Consider the following 22,229-nt stretch of genomic DNA (forward strand, 5'->3'; position numbering starts at 1 on the left):
TCTTGCGAGGCAACTCGAAAACGAAAAAACCTTTCGTTTTGCGAGTTTTTCGTCTCGCGAGGCGTTCGTCTTGCGGGGTACCACTGTATTTCAAAGGGACTACCACAAGCAGGACTGACATTGGATTCAACTCACTGTTGACAAATAACAGGAAAATTTTAAAAAAGCACTCAGCCTCTGGAAGGAGCTAGTCCATAACGTTCCGGAACTTCATCACCTACCTGTGAACTGGGGGCTCAGCACCTGTGGGTTGTGGATAATGTCCTTCCAGAGCTGTTCGAACTCCGGTATCCTAGCAACGTTCTGCAGGAGCCTCACCAGGTCTCGGCCAATCATAAGGCAATCCATAAACTTGGGTTAGGGAGGAAGAGGGAGGAGAAGAGGGGGGGAGAGTCATTATTGTTCTCAGGCACAGGGATACGGACAGAGTGTGCGCTTTGGGGAACGTTCAGTTCCTAAAACCCTGGCAAAGCCCAAAAAAAGGATGATTCATCCCACCCGTCGGCTGAAAAGGCCTTTCCTCGGGCAGATGGTCTTGCCCCCCTTTGAAGATAGCAGGTTCCAAAGAGGCAGGGTGACAAGCAAGGTCGGCTGCCGCATTAAAAAGATAAAATAAATTTAAAAAAAGAAATGGTTGCTGTTGTACAAACAAACAGGCAGCGCTATAAATTCTGAGGCTGACCCTCGATCACGACCTGGGAGGGAGACTCAAAAGGTGGATTTCTCAAAGCTCAGTGGCCAAGGCTGAGTCTTTTCTAACTCTGGCCGTCAACACCATCGCAAACGGTGATCGGGATCCATGGCCGCCAGCAACAGGGGTGTGATCACATTCACGGGCCGCCATCAATAGGGGTGCAATTGCATTCAATGGCCAACAGCAACAGGGGTGCAATCATGAACACTGCTACTATTGCTAGCAGCACTGGAGAGTCAGATCAGATTCCTGGCTGTGCTTCTGGCAATATGTGAGCATAACTTGCTCTCCCCGACTGCAGGGCCTTTCCTGCAGCTGCCCCACAACTCTACAGCAATGCATGAAACTACTCCTCCCTGCTTGACTTTCATGCAACCTGCGGCCCCTCCAGATGTTGCTGGAACCAGAGCTCAACGGGGATCCTATTGTACTGGGTCGCCTGTGTTGCTACGGGCAGGGGTTCGGACTAGGATGGGGTACCTGTGGCCCTTCAGATGTCGCTTGACTCCAAATCCCATCACCCCTGACCATCGGCTATGTTGGCCAAGGCTGCTTGGTCTTGAAGGCCCGCAAGATTTGAAGGGCTGCAATTCTCCCCAGCCCAGCTTCACTCTGTGTGCATTTGAATGTGTGATCCCTGATTGGTTGGGCTTTCAGCTCCTTAAGAGGAACAAGCAGCAAAGGCACAAAACGTGAAGAGAGAAGCTCATCCGGGCGGGATTCACAATGGGCTGTGTTGTTTCGAAGTCGGCCCCCACAGAGAAGACAAGGAGAGCGGGGGCCGAGCATGTCTGCGGCGACAAAGGAGGCTGTCTGGAAAGCGGCTGTCACTTGTCCCTCAAGTGCCTTCCTCTGAGAGATGGCACCCGCCCACACGCCTTCAGGCAGCTAAATACTTCCCAGATTCCCTTACCCGGTCGCGGAGCAGGGAGATGCAGAATTCCACCTCCTTCTGCCTCAGGGCGTGCAGGGGAGGCGAGCCATGGTGGTCGACGATCAGGCGGAGGTAGGTGTACACGGACATGGCGATGAGCATGGCGCTCTTCAGAACCCATTCCCTGCAAAGAAGGGAGAATTTACTTCCATGCCACAAAACGGTGCAAACGTCTGGCCCTTCCAACCGCTCAGAACCAGTGTGGGCGTTGAGAACATGTACAAGTAGCCCCGCGGGATCAGGCCCGGCATCCTGTTCTCACAGCAGCCCGTCAGATTCTCCCAGAAAGACCCCCAGGCAAGAGCCCCGTTGTTTGTCTCCAGCATCGAGCATTGAGAGGTAGACTGCCTTAGGACATGGAGGTTCTGTTCTGAACGAATATAAAGAGCTCTGCTGGATCATTTTGCCCAGTGTCCTGTTTTGACGGAGGCTAAGCAAATGCCTGCAGAAAACCCACAAGCAGGATCCGATCACAAGAGCCCTCTTCCCCTTCTGCAGTTTCCAGCAACGGGTATTTGATTGCTGAAGGTGGCAAATCTTAAGAACCTGGGAGGAAGCCTGAATTAAGATTTCAGACTGGGGGTTGGAGGGAGAGGGGAGGCTTTGATGCCCTCCATGGTCAGATCTGCCAGAAGATCAAACCGATGCATTCTGAATGAAATCAGCCCTGAGCGCTCACTGGAAGGACAGATCCTGAAGCTGAGGCTCCAATACTTTGGCCACCTCATGAGAAAAGAAGACTCCCTGGAAAAGACCCTGATGTTGGGAAAGATAGATGGCACAAGGAGAAGGGGACGACAGAGGACAAGATGGCTGGACAGTGTTCTTGAAGCTACCAGCATGAGTTTGACCAAAGTGCGTGAGGCAGTGGAAGACAGGAGTGCCTGGCGTGCTCTGGTCCAGGGGGTCACAAAGAGTCGGACAAGACTAAACAACAACAACATGGTCAGATCATCCTGCCCTCCCCTCATCCTGACCCTAGCAAGGCTACTAAGCAGAGATCTGTCTTAGTTATGCTTTTTAAAATATCTCAAAGAGGAAGGTCTTTGCGGAGCAAAAGGGCTTCCGGACTATTTACTGGATGTGCAGCACAACAGCAGCAGCAGCGAAAGGGCAGGAGTGGCAAAGGAGGGGGCAGCCGATGTCAGAGGGTCTGTGCCTGACGCTGCCCTCCAGCTTGAGCTCGGGAGTAATTGATCTGGCAGGTGACGCAGAGGAAAGGTTTAAGGGTGTTCCAGAGGCAGCTCCGGTCTCGTTACGCCACGAGTGCCGGAAAGGGCCAACGCGCGACGTGGTGGGCTTGGCTCACCCCCCGATCCGGATGCTTGAGCAACAACACCTTCTGCTCCCAATTAAAGCAGCCAAAGCGGGAGGGTTTTGGTTTCACATTTTTAAAAAAAACCACAACTATGATGCTTAATTAAAACCTCGCTTTCCATTCTGCCAACCTCAGTTGAGTTTTCCCCTCAATCCTCGAAATTCCCAGGCCAGGACCCGCCCCCTAGAGCAGTCAGTGCTTCTCAAACTTGGGTCCCCGGCTGCTGTTGGACTACAACTCCCATCATCCCTGACCACTAGTCCTGCTAGCTATGGATGATGGGAGTGGTAGTCCAACAACAGCTGTGGACCCAAGTTTAAGAAACACTGGGGGAATGGGCCTGTTTCCTCGTTCGTCGTCAACCCCTGAGCAACACTGCCAATGAGGGCTGGGACTTTGGGTAGGGCCTTTTCTGCTGCGGCACAAAGCCCCCCATGTGGGGGGAATTAAGCTTTTGAGGAGTAGGCTTCCCCTCCTTGGAATGTCCCAGGCTCTCCCCCTATCAATCCCCCACAGCCCAGTACAAGCCGCAGGAGAAACTGGAAAGGTGACGTTCTTTAAGGCAGGGCTGGGGAATCCCAGGCTCTCAGGTGAGCGGTGCAATTGCAGCAACTCTCCCTAAGCCACGCCCCCTGGCTGGTCTTGCTTCACGCCCTCCTTAGCCACACCCCCTCTCCCCAGGCCACACCCCCTGTGATTCCCAGCAACTGGGGTTCAGAGGCATATTGCCTCCGACAGTGGAGAATTGTGGCCTACAGCCACTGACAGTCTCAGCCCCCTCCATGGATTTGTCCAATTCTCTTTCAAGAGCAATGAAGACGGCATCCCAGCCATCTGTACGGCTCCCCGTATTTCGCCTAGGAGACAAACAGCAGCACTGTGTGTTCCTATCGAACCCAGTATTGTCCACTCTGACTGGCAGCAGCCCTTTGGAAGCCACAGCTCCTTCTGCTAAATCTTCAAAATTTCTCTCGTAAGGAGATAAGAAGACTCCTGTTCGGTCAGACCGAAAGTCCAGCATCTCTACCATCGTAAGGGCTAAGTACTTGCTTAACTGCTGGACCACTCGGGGTGCCCAACTCTGTATGCGAGATGCCACTAGGCAGTCACAGGCCAAGAAACACAATCTTGCCCAGAGTTTTGCTACATTCCGTTCCTCTTTCCCCCTTGCCAACATAAATTCCAAATGTGCCCAACAAATGGGAGGCAGGAGAGACTGTTGCAAGTGCAAAGTTCCTCTGAGCACAGAATTTGGACTTCTTTTGGCATGGAACATCACACTCAAAGACCAAGGAAGGAGAGGGAAGCCTTCAAGTGGGCTAGAAACTTGACCCTGTGTGTGTTAAGCCTAAGATGAGGGTTGTCAGGGATCTGTGTCAGGTAAGGCATTGCAGAAGACAAACAAGACGAACTACTAGGTAAAGGCTGTCTAGGCAAGAACCAGCAGGCAGAAAGCAACGATTTACAGCCCCCTGGCTCTTCCAGCCACGGAAAACGTGCTCGCTCTCCGAAGAGCGCACTAGATGGCACTGTGGGGCAACGCAGCTGGAATCAAACTGTTCCTTGCCAAAGGGAAATAAGCACACTTGAAAAACTCTTTATGTGTCCGTCCGTCCCCCGCGAAGTAAAACGCTTTAACAACATGATTGTTCACCACAGCAATAAGCAATTTCAAAAAGACATTGCAGCTACTACACATGCCATCCTAAGAGAGGGAACCGCGCATTGAAATATTATGACAGATGCACTCAGGATGCAATGAAAAAGGGGCTACAGAAAAGGAACGGCGTGGGCAACCGAGACTTGGTGTAAACAGAGTCAGATCAGCCTCGGTGACTCAAGCCTGTTGCAGAGGGTGTCTGGAGAAGGTTCGTACCAAGGCAATAAATATTCATCGCTCCTAGCAATAAGGCCCAGCAGAAAGCCATGCCCCATTAATTGTGCAGTCTCTATGCAGGGCTGCTTCGGGGCTCTCTTCATCTTGGTCACAGGGGAAGTCAGGACTGATCAGCCCTGGCAAGGCTCGGTAGCGTGAAAACGAACTTCAGAGTCCACACTGGACAAGGTCAGACACGGCTGAGCCCCTGAAAGGCAACACAAAGCCACCAGCCAGGGAATCCACCTGAACAAGCCTTCAGAGCAAGTCTAAGGAAGCGCCGTCCGTTTGCTCCATTGTGAGCAGGCAATGACCCCTGGCTACCAGCAATGGCCGACTAACCAGGCATACATACCTCTGCTCAGTAAGCATATCGAGGATGTTTTCCGCCAACCAGATATTCTTTGCCGTTACGTCTCCGCCTGCAAAGAGACAAACAGGTGACGAGAAGGTTGGGAGGAAGCCGGTTCAGACTGTGGATTGCACTTTCCTTCAGCGTCAGGTTTGCACCAATCTGCCCCCTGATACCTTTCAGCTAATCAAACTTTTTGCTGCTATTGTTTTTTCCCAGTACACCGTTAAACTCACCCACCCTAGGAGAACCCCGTCCTCCTTTGCTCAATGGGATAACTCAGGTACTTTCTGGAAACCAATGATCAAACGGACATTGGAAGAACCGTTCCAGATCAGGTCAAAAGCCTTTGACACCAGCCACTCAAGATTCCTCTAGGAGGTGAACAGGCAGGGCGTGAAGACAAGAGCCCTCCCTCCCTGTAACCCATAAGGATGTAAAAAGAGCCTGCAGGATCAGGCCAATGGCCTGCCTGTTCTCACAGCAGCCAGCCTGGTACCTCTTCTGTAAAAGCCTGCAGGGAAGACCTGAGCACAACAGAAGTACACCAGCAATCTCCAGCTCCGTTGGTTAGAGCGTGGTGCTGATTAACGCCAAGGTTGTAGGTTTGACCCCTGCATGGGACAGCTGCATATTCTGGCATTGCAGGGGGTTGGGCTTAGATGACCCTTAGGGTCCCTTCCAACTCTATGATTTTATTCAGACGCATTTACTACCTTCAAATGTGGAGGAAGAGCCAGTAGACACTGACCGCCTTCTCCCCCATAAATTTGACTGCAAACCCCAAGATCAGGCCAATGGCCCATTAGGGAAACCAATCAAGGCAGGACCCAAGTACAAGAGAGCTCTCCCCTCCTGCGGCTTCCAGCAGCTGGTATTGATTATTGATGCAGCGCTGAGGGACCCAAATTAAATCACAGCGGCCTGACTCAGTGAGGCCAAAATTGGGGAGCAAGCGAGAGGTCATCTCGGCCTACCAAATGGAGGAGTGAGAGATGCTCAGCGGAAGGGATATTTACACCCAATTTTGACCTTTGAAAGCAAGGCCTGAGCACAACAAGCAGGGCTTTCTCCACCCGTGATGCCAGCCAGAAGACAGCAAGGAGGGCTATTTGGCCAGGGCACCCTCCCCTAACTCAGCTCCCCCACCAGGTGGTAAAGGTAAAGGGACCCCTGACCATTAGGTCCAGTCGTGACCGACTCTGGGGTTGCGGCACTCATTTTGCTTTATTGGCTGAGGGAGCGGGCGTAAAGCTTCTGGGTCATGTGGCCAGCATGACTAAGCCGCTTCTGGCGAACCAGAGCAGCGCATGGAAACGCCATTTACCTTCCCGCCGAAGTGGTACCTATTTATCTACTTGCACTTGGACATGCTTTTGAACTGCTAGGTTGGCAGGAGCAGGGACCGAGCAACGGGAGCTCACCCCATCGCGGGGAATCAAACCGCCGACCTTCTGATCGGCAAGTCCTAGGCTCTGTGGTTTAACCCACAGCGCCACCCGCATCCCGCACCAGACGTTCTTGGGCCCCAATTTCCATCAGACCCCCACCCCACCCCTGGCACGGGTAACGGCTAGGGATGATGGAGTCCAGTAAGATCTGGAGGGCCGCAGGGGGCCCCCAACTCTAGACTAGGGGCACCCAAGGTCAGGCTGTCATGCAAGCTAGCTAACAAAGAGCCCCGAGGCTTGTAAATTCCTGGTTGCTGTGAGGGATTGCGGGACAAATTCCTTTTTCCACTCTTTAAAAAGTCAGGCTGAGCCATTCTTGGATGCCTGTCCTTGAGAAGGGGAGTGGGGGGGGCCCTCAAAAGATGTAGTCATGGCAACCGAATCCTCGTAAAAAGAAGAAGAAAAAACCTTATCAGGGTGAGGGGGCGGCAGAGGTACCTTAGGAAAAGAAGTTTCCCGTAAGTTAGAAGTCTGCAAACACTTGGCACGGGTGCCAAACAAAGGAGAAAGACAGTAGTTTGCTGGTCCACTATGGTTTTGTCCTTCCTGCCCACCCCCCCCCAACAAATAGCTTTTAGAGCCTGTCCTTCAGGCGGGGGGCGGGGGCGGGACGGGAGCTGGCAAGCTCTGAGCTCATACAGACCCAACTCCACATTGCAGATGCTGGCGGTTAAAAAAACAAAATGACAGATTTTCCACTGCGGCAAATTCCTGATGTCAGCCCAGCACCAAAGTGTGCCAGAAGTTCTCGAGATCCCTATCAAGACCATACCTGATTTGGTAGGGAAGGAACTGGTAGGGCGGAGAGATGAGGACTGTTTGGCCAAGAGGCATCCTATTACTGCAATTTAATGAGAGATCCCTGATTGGCTGGGAGGTCTGACCAGGATAGGGGTGGGGGACCTGTTACCCTCCAGATGCTGCCAAACTACAAGTCCCATCATCCCTAATCGTAGGCCGTGCAAGCTGGGGCTGATGGGAGTTATAGTCCAGCCACAGCTGGAGGACCCCCTGGTTCCTCAGTCCTGCTATATACAAACTCATCTCTGGCGACGAGACTTCTTTATAGCTTTAAAAATGGAAGATAAATCCTACGTGCGTAATGTTTACACACACTTTAATGTAAAGTGAAAAGGAAATCTTCCAAGAGTTATTGGAAAAGTTATTGCATCTTTTAAAAACAAAAACAGGTGTCCCATAATTGCATAAAAAATGGTTTAGGGATAAATCTGTTTTATTAAATTGGACAACGTTCTATATCTGCAATGGCACATGAACAATTCAAGGCAGCTGCATTACAAAACTCTTCCTTTTTTAAAAGGATATATAATTACAGAATAATGTTCCCGAGTAATGGTTGTTCTCTACAAAAATAAAATAAAATGACCCTAAACACACCAGGGATTTTTTAAATTGGGCGTAATCAAAACATGCGGAATAAAGAAACTCTGCGCCCACTGCAATCCCGCTTAGAGAGAGCTGCTCCAATATACCTTGCTGCTAATTGAGCAACTCATTTTGTCCCTCGTTACCTGAAAAGGGCAACCCTCCTGCCATCAACCACCCCTCCCTCTCTCCTCGCCCTGCCTGGCTCCGGTTTAAGGCGGCTGTACACAATTAAACCAGTGCTCTCCCTGTAGCTGTTGGCAACCTGGACCTTCGGCACCTCAGCTCTACATGACAGGCAGTTCATTTGGAACATGCCAGTGTTACCACGGGCAAACCCTGACTGCCACAATATGCTCCCTTCATTAGACACAGGCAGCAGCAAAAATAACAGCTTAGGGATGGGGTCGGGAGCAGTGATGCTCAGGAGGCTACTCAGAATGGCCTGGTTGCTTGATGAGGACTGGGCAACTTAAGAAATTAGAGTCATATTGGTTGCATCTAGCCCAGCTTCCTGTTTTCACAGTGGCCAACCAGATGCCACAATGGGACGCCCCCAAGAGCTCTCCCACTGTGGCAGCTTCCAGCAGCTAGTACTCAGAAGCATTTTTGCCTCCGCCAGAGGAGAAGAAGAAGAAGAGGAGGAGGAGCGAGGTGTTTCCTTCAAGGAGCTCCAAGTGGTATATGCCCTTCCTCTTTTATCTTCACAACAATCCTTTAAGGGAGTTTAGGAGTGCCTTTGTGCCTGGGTTTCATACAGGCATCTGGTTGGACGCAGTGAGATGTTGGTCACTAGATGATCCAGAAAGCTCTTCCAAAGTTCGTAAGATGGGCCCAAGGCCTCACACAATCAGCTTCATGAGATGAGTAGGAATTTGAACACGGGTCTGCCAAGTTCTTAGTCCAACACACTATCCACTTAACATATCTGCAGATCAGCCTTCCCCACCTGGTACCCTCCAGATGTTAAGAACACAAGAAGAGCTTGCTGGGTCAGACCAACGGCTCATCTAAGAGGAAGAAGAAGAAGAAGAAGAAGAAGAAGAAGAAGAAGAAGAAGAAGAAGAAGAAGAAGAGGAAGAAGAGGAAGAGTAGTAGTAGTAGTAGTAGTAGTAGTAGTAGTAGTAGTAGTTTGGGTTTGATATCCCACTTTATCACTACCCTAAGGAGTCTCAAAGCAGCTAACATTCTCCTTTCCCTTCCTCCCCCACAACAAACACTCTGTGAGGTGAGTGGGGCTGAGAGACTTCAGAGAAGTGTGACTGGCCCAAGGTCACCCAGCAGCTGCATGTGGAGGAACAGGGAAGCGAACCCAGTTCACCAGAATACGAGTCCACCACTCTTAACCACTACACCACACTGGCTCCCTTATGAGAAGCCAAGCCTTATGAGCAGTGCCGGATTTACGTATAAGCTAAACAAGCTATAGCTCAGGGCCCCACTCTCTTGGAGCCCCCCAAAAAATTTAAAGAGGAAAAACCCTGGATACTTCTTCTTAATTGTATTTCACTTTAGCGATTACTTTGATAAAATACGTATTTTGATATGTGCAAATGGCTTATGAGGCCCATAAATTACCACATAGCATATATTCAACACAAAAAACAGTGACAAGTTGTTGTTGGCAAAGGACAGCTAGACACATAAAGGCCCCCATTACCTTCAGTAGCTAAGGGCCTCATCAAACCTACTGTATTTTTCGCTCCTTAAGACGCACTTTTCCCCTCCTAAAAAGTAAGGGGAAACGTGTGTGCATATTATGGAGCGAATGCGGGAGGGAGGCTCAGCTCAGCACTCCCTTTAAAGAGCCGAGTGGAGCTTTTCCTCGAGGAGGGAGAAGGGCTGCCCTTCTGGGATTCAGATTTTTTTTTCTTGTTTTCCTTTTCCGAAAACTAGGTGCGTCTTATGGTCTGGTGTGTCTTATAGAGCGAAAAATACGGTAAATCTGGCCCTGCTTATGAGGAATGGTTGATAGAGAAAAGGCACTCACTCAGGCTAGCAGCCATCAACGCAGCCTTCCTCCACCTCCTATGGGATGCTTTATGGGGCTATTTTCTCCAGCGATACTGCCCCCCCAACGCACTCACCTGCAATCTGCTTCATGAAGGTCATGCAGACGCCTTCGATGCCCAGAATCCCGCTCCGCACTATCTCCCGCACCAGCCAAACCAACTAAAGCGTGGGAGAAAAGAGAATTCAGGGCTCCTTCAAATGACCTGGACAAAGCCAGCCTCTTCCGCCTCTTTGACGCCTTGTCCACGCAGAAGAAAGGCATTGCATGCAAGCATTTGCGCCAGCCAGATGATGGTATGGTCCTAACAACTCGCTGCTCGCGATCGGGATTTTTCCCTGCTCTCTCATTTTTTTTAAAAAAAAAAACATCCTGCAAGTTTCTAGTCCTCGTGGTTGTGGAGGGAACCCCAAACACCACTTAAGTTATAGAATCGTGTCTATGCGGGGATTGCCGGGGTTAGCAGCAGGGTAGAAGGTTTGGATTACAAACACAGCTACCATGCCCACCTACCACAAATTTGTGTTTCGTGACCCACCCCCAAGCTTACAGCACCGTACTTCCCTTGATTTTCCCCGTATGCCTCAATGCACCTTTTCCGTATAAAAATTCTAATTCTGGCACTGGGGCTTGGGAGCAAGGGGCCGGGGGGGGGAGGAAGTACCCGCAACTGCAGACCGCATTACATATGCCCCTGAAACCCAGCTTGCAGATTTGCAGATGTGGTGCCGCACAGAGATGCCTTTGGCAGCACTGCACTCCGGGCTTGAGACAAACAGCGGGCTGATCGCAGCTCCTGCTTCACACACACACACACACACACACACACACACACGGTTCTTTAAAGTACGGAGGCACACAGGGAAAAGAAAATGCGCATAGGCAAGATGCGGCGCATAGCGCATGGCCCACCTGCGTACGGCACGTGTCCTGCAGCTTCAGGTACTTCTCCATCAGAATCTGGTTCATCTTGTTCAACACGGCACTCATCCCGTCGCGGCTGACCAGCACCAGGTCCCGGTAACACTGTGGCCAGGGAGGAGGGCAGGGGAGAGATGAGAGAATGTGTCAGCTGAACAGAGTGCAGTCACAGCATATAACTTAAAAAGAAACTGCTCTGGGGTGGGGGTGGATGGCATACAGATTCTGTAAACAGGGGTGGGGACTCCATCCCAGGGGCCAAGTGCAGTTCCCTGGAGAGATGCTGCTGGCCAGTTAACAGCACTGGGTTGAACGGATAACTGGTTCGGCACATTGAAGGCTGATTCACATTACCCTGATCACCATCATCATACAGGAGCCCTACAGCATCTTAGAAAGTCTGCTCCCATTGGCTGGACTCCAACGGGACTCTAGCTCCCATTGGTTGGACTCCAGCGGGACTCTAGTCCCATTGGTGGGACTCCAGTGGGACTCTAGCTCCCATTGGCAGGGCTCCGGCGGGACTCTAGTCCCATTGGCTGGACTCCAGTGGGACTCTAGCTCCCATTGGTTGGACTCTGGCGGGACTCTAGTTCCATTGGCAGGACTCCGGCGGGACTCTAGCTCTCATTGGTTCGACTCCAGCAGGACTCCAGCTCCCATTGACCGGACTCCAGCGGGACTCTAGCTCCTATTGGCCGGATTCCAGCAGGACTCTAGCTCCCATTGGCCGGACTCCAGCAGGACTGTAGTTCCCATCAGCCACAGCCAGTGCAGCCAATGGTCAGGGCTGACGGGAGCTGCAGTCCACAAGGCCCTCCAGAGGGTCATGGGTTCTCCAGCCCTATTCCAGACACACATCCCAAACAATCAGGGATCACGTATGAAATGCGCTTATAGAGGTGTAATATTCTATTACCTAGAGCCGGGATGAAGAACCCGTAGCCGCCATCCAGGTGCTGTTTGACTCCAACTTCCATTTTCCCCAGCCTGCAAGGCCAATTGGTCAGGGGTGACGAGAGTTGTAGTCCACCAACATCTCTGGGAGGCCACAGGCTCTCCATCCGTGCTCTAACAACAGAAGGAGACAGTGCCTGAAGCCAAGGTGGTACATCGGGAATAGCCAAAGCACTGGTTGCTTTGGGGGTGAGCTGCTCCCCGCCACTGGCGACCAAAGGAAAGGAATAGACATATATATGCATCAGTAACCAGAAAGCAGCGAAAGGGGTCGCTGTTTCTATATGGCACCGCAAGCCCAACCATCTGACATATGAAAATAATTCCAGGCGACACATAATGCAGAACATACACGAAGAGTACGGCCAAGTGTGTCGGACGGTCGTAAATCAGCTGGGACTCGGCTCGTCCAAAATGTACAAGCAGAGAATATATTCCCCGTGTCCAAATTTTGCTCGCTTGTCAAGTTCCAAGAGAACAACCCCCCACCCCCGGGACTCAATCTGCAAAAAGCTGGCAAGGAGATGCTTGCGGAAGAGGAGCCTGCGAATGGCCGTGCAAATGTTTCGGGAGCCAAAGGCAGAGCTTGGGGGAGCGCAGGCGGTGTGGGAGAAGTTTGGGGGGCACGGTGGAGGGATGTGGGGGAGGAAGGAGGCAGTGGAAAGTGCTCAGAGGCTCAGAATTGGGAGGACTTGGAGCAGATCAGCTGATCATGACCCACCACCCCGGACCCTAAAACCAACATCCAAGGTCCTTCTCTATGGGAGGTCTGGAGTGTGATGACATGAGAACAGGGTCTTTATGGTGGTGGCTTCCTGACTTTGGAATGCTCTCCCCAGGGAGGCTTGCCTGGTGCCATCAATAGCTACTTTCAGGAGCCCAGCAGTAACACTACTTTTCAGCCAGGTTTTTGGCCTTTATCTTGGGAGCGTTTTAGATACTGCAACTGCTTTATGGGGTCTGTTAGACAGCCTTTTTACATCCATCCGTGTTTTGAGCTCCCGTTTTGTTTCAGTTTTATACTGGTTTTAATGCTTGTGGTATATAGTAAAATGAGTTTACGTTTCATTTTTCAAAAGCAACTAGCAAGTCCAGTTAATAATAAAAATAATAATGAATAGTGAGGCTTCTTGCGAAGTTTGACAGTATTCAGACGCAAGATGGGTGGGGTGGAAGAGAGGTGAGAATCTCTTGCCTGTTCCCTCTTGCCCTGTGAGGTTGGCAGAAGGGAGGGAAGGGGAGAGAGGAACCAGGAAATCATCTGTTAACTCACTTCTGCACGGATGTTAATTTGTGCTGCTAAATGTCACGCCGCGGAGGCAAAGAGGGATCTGCTCTCCGCGTTCTCCCTCCGAGAGGCTAATGAGGCCCCTGAAAGCGCCCTTTCGATTGAACTCGCAAAGCACTCAGCAACCTCACGCTCGCAACAGGCTTGGCCTTTTGGCGCTTTCCAAATGTTAAAAGGCGCACTTGGCCGGCGAGCAGGAGGGGTGAAATAACCCCTGCCCCGGTGCCGCGTGGTACAATTGGGGCCAAGGCGCCCTGGCGCCCTGGGCAATTCTCCCGAAGCCACAAAACGGGGATCACAGAAGGTGTTTCAGAGGGCAGGAGGAAGGCAGCGGCGAGGATGAGGAAGGGATGTCACTGCAAAAGGGTCCAGTCCCTCCAGGGCTAGGTAAAGCACTCTGCCCATGTTTGAAGGTGCTCTTATCTCCCGTGTTTTGAAAGGACAGAGACGCTAGTGCCGAGGCCCCAAGATTTTGGCCTCCTATTTCTTTTCCTAGGAACCGATGGGGTTTATAAGAGGTGCTCCGTTTGGGGGGTCTTATTATCACCAAAACTGCAAAAGGCTATGTAAAGGCAGTGGCGTTCTGCAGGTGAATCCTGGCTCAAATTCTGGCCCCTTGCAACAAAACGGTGCTCCTGTTCAGGGTCCCAGCCAGCTAGCTAGCCAGTCAGCCCTTTCCCAGGATGTGCCATTCCATCACAATAACAATAACAATAACAATAATAATAATAAATATTTATAACCTGCCCTTCCTGGTTCAAAAACCGGGCTCAGGGCAGCTAACAACAAATTTAAAACACTTATATAAATGCAGCATAAAATACAGTATAAAAACATGAATAACAATAAAAATCAAAAATCAATTAGATAATCCCTAGGGCTAGCTGGCTGAATTGGTCCTTCTTGGGCCAGCGAGGAGGCCAGGGGAGAATTAGCTGTGGGGTCTCAGAGTGGGTGATCTTCATAAAGGGGAGGGGGGAGAGAAGGGAAATAAAAGATCAGGCTGAATTCAAATTAAAGGCCAGGCAGAATAGCTGTGTCTTACAGGCCCAAAAGAAGGAGGTTAAATCCTGAAGGGCCCTAGTCTCATGGGACAGGGCATTCCACCAGGTTGGAGCCATCAGTGAAAAGGCCCTGGCCCTGGTGGAGGATAACTTACAAGCCCAAACAAGTTTCTTATCCACATTACGATATTCACAAGTGTGACAAAATGCTGGTGATGTGGAGTGCTCAAGTTCAGGGTTCCAACCAGCTACGCCCTTTCCCAGGATACTCCATTCCAACCCAATCCCAGGCAAATTCTTATCACTGTGATGCCATACAATATTCATAGCATTACACCTGCAACAAAATGTTGAAAACATGAAGGGCTCCAGTTCATGGTTCCAACCTGGGAGGCATTTCACAAACAGCGAAAAGGTGCCAAGAAGGACCTGTCAATGCCAGCCGGGTGCAGCCACCCACAGGGCCTCCCTTGCTAATCTTAAGGCCCCAGATGCTTGGCATATAATATACTGCAAATGAGACAGCTGATATAATAACACAGCAAAGGGGGAGATTGGCAGAGGGGGAAGATGGAAGGGTACAGGAAAATGCTATGCATTTATTTCAGCTGTCCCCAACCTGGTGCCCTCCAGGCCTTTTGGCTCCCTCAGCCCCAACCAGCAGTTGTAGTCCAGAACAACACCTAAAGGACACCAGGTTGCAGAATGCTGAAGGAGGGTGCAGGACCCATAGGAAGAAGGGGAGGTGCCTATCAAATTAAAACCTGATCTAAGGCACCTTTTGGAATCTGTCCTCCTGGAAGGGACCTGGGGTGGCAGCAGAACCAGGGAGGCAATGCAGGACTCAGATGACTTCCTTATAAAGGTAAAGGGACCCCTGACCATTAGGTCCAGTCGCGGACGACTCTGGGGTTGCAGCGCTCATCTCGCTTTACTGGCCGAGGGAGCCACCGCACAGCTTCTGGGTCATGTGGCCAGCAGGACTAAGCCGCTTCTGGCGAACCAGAGCAGTGCACGGAAACGCCGTTTACCTTCCCGCCGGAGTGGTACCTATTTATCTACTTGCACTTTGACGTGCTTTCAAACTGCTAGGTTGGCAGGAGCAGGGACCAAGCAACGGGAGCTCACCCCGGTGCGGGGATTCGAACCGCCGACCTTCTCACGGCAAGCCCTAGGCTCTGTGGTTTAACCCACAGTGCCACCCGCGTCCCATGGCTTCCTTATACTTGACAGTAATCCATTCTTATTTTTGCCGCGAAACACACCCAACAAGCGTCTAGCAACACGGCCCATGTCACTGACAAGGAAAGAGTCTGCAGCCTGATGAAAATGTGTCACGCCAATGAATAAATCAGCACCCGCCAGCAGACCCCGCCAGTGTAAGGCTCCGGAGATGGGCACAAGAGGCAAGCAGCAGGGAGATGTCAAGGAGACAGGAGGCTTTTAAGTCTGGGTGAAAGATAAAAAGCTGGAAGGGGGGTGGGAGAGAGCAGAAGACCCTCCCTCCATACTTTGGGAAGGGAACTTTAATTAAAAGCAAGAGCCAGCCGAGCGGAGGAGGCAGCCGCCTCGCACACTCATCAGCTGGCTGTCACCCCGGCGGCCCCGACGCAGCCAAGGGTCTCCAGCGCACAGCTGGACGGGCTCGGCACGCAGCTAATTTCCTGCGAGGGGGGCTAGGAGAGGCATTCTTTGAGAGGCTTCGGAAGAGGGCGGCTCCTCGGCAGACCCAATCCGCGTCCAGAGCAAGGAGGGCGAAAGGGGGGAACACGGCTCAGCGGCACAGCATCTGACTTGAGCCCAGAAGGTCCCAGGTTCAAGAACCCCAATGGCAGCCTCTGGGAGAGACCCCCTGCCTGAAGCCCTGGAGAGCTGTTGCCTGTCAGTGTGGGTGATACTGAGTTAGAGAGGCAAAATTGTCTGCTTTGCTAAAAGGCAGCTTCTTCTGAAGGCAGCCCTGTTTGGGGAAGTTTTAATGTTTGATGTCTTTATCGTGCTTTTAATATTCTGTTGGGAGCCTCCCGGAGTGGCTGGGGAAACCCAGCTGGATGGGCAGGGTATAAATAATACATTAATATTATTAAAACAAAAAAAATTCCTTCCAGTAGCACCTTAAAGACCAACTAAGTTAGTTCTTGGTATGAGCTTTCGTGTGCATGCACACTTCTTCAGATACCAAGAAGTGTGCATGCACACGAAAGCTCATACCAAGAACTAACTTAGTTGGTCTTTAAGGTGCTACTGGAAGGAATTTTTTTTTGTTTTATCTGAAGAAGTGTGCATGCACACGGAAGCTCATACCAAGAACTAACTTAAGTGTGCATGCACACGAAAGCTCATACCAAGAACTAACTTAGTTGGTCTTTAAGGTGCTACTGGAAGGAATTTTTTTTGTTTTATCTGAAGAAGTGTGCATGCACACGAAAGCTCATACCAAGAACTAACTTAAGTGTGCATGCACACGAAAGCTCATACCAAGAACTAACTTAGTTGGTCTTTAAGGTGCTACTGGAAGGAATTTTTTTGTTTTGTTTTGACTATGGCAGACCAACACGGCTACCTATCTGTAACCATTATTATTATTATTATTATTACTACTACTACTACTGTCCCTAAGGGAGAGCAGTGCCCCTTCTCTTAGTAGAAGAGGCAGTGCTCAAGATGTAAGAAGTAAGCACACCAAGAACTCAGGCCAATGTAAGTTTCAATAGTGGGAGTGGTCCCTACTCACAAGTCAATAGTCAATAGTAACAAAAACTAATCCATTCAAAAGTATGTATTCCAACAAGAATTACAAACTCAAATAGAGGTTACAAACTCAAACTCAAACTCAAAGATATGTATAACACAATAATTCGTTACAAAGATTTTCTCTTTTTCAATCGACATTAATGTTGATCTTTATAATTTATCAGCTTGCAGATGGAGACTCAGTTTCAATCATAGAGCAGAAGTCAGAAGTCAATTATGGATTAGAGTTTATGAGTGTGAGTTTGTAATCTCTGTTAGAGTTTGTAATTCTTGTCAGAATACATACAGTGGTACCTCGGGTTAAGAACTTAATTCGTTCCGGAGGTCCGTTCTTAACCTGAAACTGTTCGTAACCTGAAGCACCACTTTAGCTAATGGGGCCTCCTGCTGCCGCTGCACCGCCAGAGCACGATTTCTGTTCTCATCCTGAAGCAAAGTTCTTAACCCGAGGTAATATTTCGGGGTTAGAAGAGTCTGTAACCTGAAGTGTATGTAACCCGAGGTACCACTGTACTTTTGAATGGATTAGTTTTTGTTACTATTGACTTGTGAGTAGGGACCACTCCCACTATTGAAACTTACATTGGCCTGAGTTTTGGGTGTGCTTTTTTCTTGGTATATTTAATAACAGGATGTAAGAAGAGCATGGACTGGTGGATCAGCCCGAAGCCCACCTATGGCCAGCATCCTGCTCTCACGGTGGCCGTCCGGAGGATGAGGAGGAGGAGGAGGAGGAGGATAATAACAACAATAACAACAACAACAACATCTCAACAGCCTTATCTTCCAAGGTTGTGCCTAATCCTCTGTTCAAGCTGTTGGAATAGCTCAGTTGGCAGAACACGAGAGTCTTAATCTCAGGGTTGTGGGTTCAAGCTCCTCGTTGGACGAAAGATTCCTGCACTGCAAGGGGCTGGACTAGATCACGGTACTCCAGACTTGGGACTACAGCTCCCATCATGCCTAGCTAGCAGGACCAGTGGTCAGGGGTGATGGGGAGTTGTAGTTCAAAAATAGATGGAGACCCAAGTTTGGGAAACCTTGGGCTAAGATGATCCTTGCAGTTCCTTCTAATGCTACAATTAGGGTTTTTTCCGCTCCCCCCCTTTTCCTAAGCCGCTAAGCCGCTTAACAGCTGATCCGCTGATAAGCCGCTTAACAGCTGATCGCTAGAAGCCGCTAGACCGCTGTAGCGCTAATCCGCTAAGCTGTCAATGGGCTTGCTTCGCAAGACGAAAAAACCGCTAGACGAAGAGAATCGCGGAACGGATTCTTTTTGTCTTGCGAGGCACCACTGTACATCTACCTGCATAGAAATGCAAACATTTTGACTAATGGGCTTACACCGCATAATCTTCAATATCTTGATTGCAATGTTCCCAGGATCTGTTAAACCACTTTGGGAAGTGCACCTCTGGGAGGGGAATGGGGGGGGGCGTCTCCTAACCACTCTCAGCATCCTTAACAAACCACAGCTTCCAGGACTCTTTGTGGGGAAGCCGTGACTCTTCAACACAGTGTCCTAGTGTACAGTGGTACCTTGGGTTAAGAACTGGAGGTCCGTTCTTAACCTGAAACTGTTCTTAACCTGAGGTACCACTTTAGTTAACGGTTTTTTCTGCTGCTGCTACTCTACTGTTCTCATCCTGAAGCAAGGTTCTTAACCCAAGGTACTTTTTCTGGGTTAGTGGAGTCTGTAACCTGAAGCGTCTGTAACCCGAGGTACCTCTGTATTTGGTGTGGATGTGGGTGACTGGCATCTTGCCAGTGCTGCTTCCAGCCACCGTCTAAACCAGTGTTTCCGAAACTTGTGTCTCCAGTTGTTGTTTTTTTGGACTACAGTTCCCATCAGCCCTGACCACTTGGTCCTGCTAGCTAGGGATGATGGGAGTTGTAGTCGGGGAAACAGCTGGAGACCCAAGTTGCAGAAAGCCTAGTCCAAGCATTTTTAGAGTATTGGTGTTTTTCTTGTTTTTTTTTTTAAATAGGAGGGGATAGCAAATTTGAGGTTCTGGGGCTCAACCCAACCCCAACCAGGCCCCTTCCCAGGGTGACCAAGAAGAAAGACATATGCAGAAACCCTAACTTCAGCGGCACAGCGGCGCCATCAGGGCAGCAGAAGGAGGAGCAGGGGTCCCAAATGCAACAGTGGGGCTGGACTATCACTTTTGAAGGAAGTGAAACAAAAAAAGGGAATCAGAAGCGGAAAGGTACCAATCCTGTCTCCCACCTCTCCCAGCCTTCTGGGCACAACTAAAATATCTACTCATTGAGTAGGCCCATTGAAACCAATGGAGCTAAGTCAGTCGTGTCTGTTGAGTTCCATGGGTCTGCTCTGAGTAGGACTGGCATAGGATACAACCCCCTAAGGAATTTCAGAGCGAAAAACGAGGGCCCTTACCTTCTGCGCTTGAGCAGGCTCCGTGAGGATCAGCATGAAAAGGCCCAGGCATATCTCCTCGTGCTGAGGGGCTCCTTTGCACACCTGGAGGAGCAAGACCGGAAGGTTTATCTAACGGCAGGCCAAACCTCAGAGGGAAGGTGCGGGGAGAGGGAGGAAGGAAGGAATCCGTAGAGCAAGCAAGGACTCCCAAAGCAGCAACAATTTAAAATAAATTCAAGATGCTTTCAGAGTCCTTCCAAGCTGACTTCAATTAAGGATGCCTGGAAGCAAAATGTTTATTTTTATTTATTTAAATAATTTTTTTTATTTGCTTTTCTGTTTGAGCATATAATCAACACCTACTGTGTTACAATCAGACACAAGATAATAAGAGAAGGCGGAAATAACATAAATATAAGACATACGTATTTAAATAATAATTTATTTAACTCTCATAAACCTTAACTTGTACTCCCCTCCCATCCTTTCCTTGGTTTCCTATCTGCTATCTTTTCAAATGCTATCTTTTCTTACTCCACTAAGTTGTTTTCATTACCTTACACTATCCCACTTTGCAACATCTACCGCCGAGTATTTTTCGTCAGCCTGTTACGCTTATTTTCTTGTTGTAATATTTTTTTTCCATATAATCTAAATATATAATGTCTGTCTTCTTTCAAATTCTTATCATCTTTATTTCTTAATCTGTTTGTCATGCTGGCAAGTTCTATATATACTCTCGTATTTTAAGGTGGCAATCATTTATTTTATTTAAAGAAGTTGTAAACTGGAAATATTGTGGCGGCGGTACAAAAAAAAGAGGAGAAATTAAAAACAGAACGGAAAGCTAAAACAGTTAAGAACGCATTAAATCCATCTGTTAAAGCAGCAGGAACAATATTCAACCCTGAAAATAGTCTGGCTGAATTTTCATTATTTTAAATAAAAAGCCTTAAGGAGGCTCCGTAAAGAGTTTCTCCGTAAATAGCTTCCCCAATGGGAATCCCGTAAGCAGGACCCGAGTGCAGCAGCAGCGCTGCCTCCTTGCGATTCCCAACACCTGGTATTCAGAGGAAGAAGAACTCAGCCATTGCGGCTGAAAGCCATGGACAGCCTTCTCCTCCACCACGAACTTCTCTGATCTGGTAAGAACACAAGAAGCCTGCAGCTGCATCAGGTCAATAGCCCATCTAGTCCAACATCCTGGAACGTGTCCAGAGGAGGGCAACCAAAATGGTCAAAGGCCTGGAAACGATGCCTTATGAGGAACGGCTAAGGGAGCTGGGCATGTTTAGCCTGGAGAAGAGGAGGTTAAGGGGTGATATGATAGCCATCTTCAAATATATAAAAGGATGTCACATAGAGGAGGGAGAAAGGTTGTTTTCTGCTGCTCCAGAGAAGCGGACACAGAGCAGTGGATCCAAACTACAAGAAAGAAGATTCCACCTAAACATTAGGAAGAACTTCCTGACAGTAAGAGCTGTTCGACAGTGGAATTTGCTGCCAAGGAGTGTGGTGGAGTCTCCTTCTTTGGAGGTCTTTAAGCAGAGGCTTGACAACCATATGTCAGGAGTGCTCTGATGGTGTTTCCTGCTTGGCAGGGGGTTGGACTCGATGGCCCTTGTGGTCTCTTCCAACTCTATGATTCTATGATCCTGTTGTCACAGGTTCGTCTCCCCAGTTGCAAGACCTGAGCGCAGCAGAAGCAGCAGTTCTGCCCACTGGCGATTCCTGGCAACTCGTAGTCAGAGGCAGGCTCCCTTCGACAGCGGAGGCAGAGCACAGCCATCAAGGTTAGCAAATGCAGCCATCAGCCCCTCTTAGATGCAAGAGGCAGGGCTTTTGCGGACCCTCTGCAAGGTGACTCCAGCACTGAGATACTCACGTGAGCATTCAGGGCGTCGTTGGCTTCCCTCTCGGAGACCCCGCCCGTCAGCGATGTTACGGTGCCCATGCATCTTTCGAGCCTCTGAAAAAATGGATAAAGGAAAAAATGGGTGAAAGGTGTTGAAAAGCGTAAATGGAGAAGCCCAGGGGTTGACCAATGGTTTGTCATCCCAAGTGAGTGGGGGGGGGGGAGAACAGCAGGGGCAGCCCTGTTTTCCTGATCATCTCTATCCTAACATCTAGATATAAATCCCTCTTTCTTATCCTTTCCCTTCACAAGGTTATTCCAGACTCAGCCAGATTTCTGTTCTCGAACCTTGACTTTTAAGGTATTCATTTAGGCACTCCCATTCTTTTTTTTTTACTTCTCTTTTTGGTTTTTGTCTTATTAGGTCTGTCAATTTGGCTAATTCTAAGTATTCTGAAAGCTTACATAACCACTCTCCCCTAGTGGGTAACTGATTCCCTTTCCAATACTTAGCCACCAGGATTCTTGCTGCAGACGTCGCATATAGGAAAAGTTTAGTTTTGTCTTTTGGAATATCATCATTTAAAATTCCTAAAGGGAATGCCTCTGGCCTTTTACTATATGATATTCTTAGTATTTTATTTCTTCGTGGATCATGCTCCAAAATTTCCCAATTTTGGGGCATGTCCACCACATATGGTAGAAGGTTCCTTTTTGTTTCTTACAGACAGCTACTTCTGCTCACCTGGGGGCAAGCAAAACTTGTCTCCAAGCAACCAGACAGGGAAGTTTCATCTAAAGTTAGTTCTTTTAGGCTGCTACAAATGATGAACACAGGGAGGTTTTTTAAATTTTTTAATGTTTATGTTTTTTCAAGTATAAGGGAAGAGTTAAAGGGAAAAGAAGAAGTCCTAGACACACCCCATGGGAACAACTGCAAGAGATATTCAATAAAAAAATACTTATTAAAACACACGTTAAATAAGAGAATCTGTCCATAGCCTTCTTTGAGTTATGGTTATCATCATCATCATTATTAATTAAATTT

The 22,229-nt window shown here is 49.3% G+C and overlaps 1 protein-coding gene across 3 annotated transcripts in view; it reads right to left on the reverse strand.

Annotated features, from left to right (window-relative positions):
• INTS3 (integrator complex subunit 3) overlaps positions 1 to 22,229 on the reverse strand; it is a 91,827-nt gene that overhangs the window by 54,168 nt on the left and 15,430 nt on the right. For 2 of the 3 annotated variants that reach the window (XM_081891366.1, XM_081891365.1), the window contains exons 2-8: positions 21,212 to 21,295; positions 19,345 to 19,428; positions 10,935 to 11,048; positions 10,099 to 10,183; positions 5,178 to 5,244; positions 1,608 to 1,752; positions 222 to 351 (exon numbers count right to left, since the gene is read on the reverse strand). In XM_081891366.1, the coding sequence (XP_081747492.1) occupies positions 222 to 351; positions 1,608 to 1,752; positions 5,178 to 5,244; positions 10,099 to 10,183; positions 10,935 to 11,048; positions 19,345 to 19,428; positions 21,212 to 21,295 (709 nt within the window). Of the gene's footprint in view, positions 1 to 221; positions 352 to 1,607; positions 1,753 to 5,177; positions 5,245 to 10,098; positions 10,184 to 10,934; positions 11,049 to 11,862; positions 12,015 to 19,344; positions 19,429 to 21,211; positions 21,296 to 22,229 lie in introns of those variants that run through there. The other variant, XM_081891367.1, reaches the window with a different exon arrangement.

Source organism: Podarcis melisellensis, assembly GCF_964234715.1.
Source record: "Podarcis melisellensis genome assembly, chromosome: 16".
NCBI lineage: Eukaryota > Metazoa > Chordata > Lepidosauria > Squamata > Lacertidae > Podarcis > Podarcis melisellensis.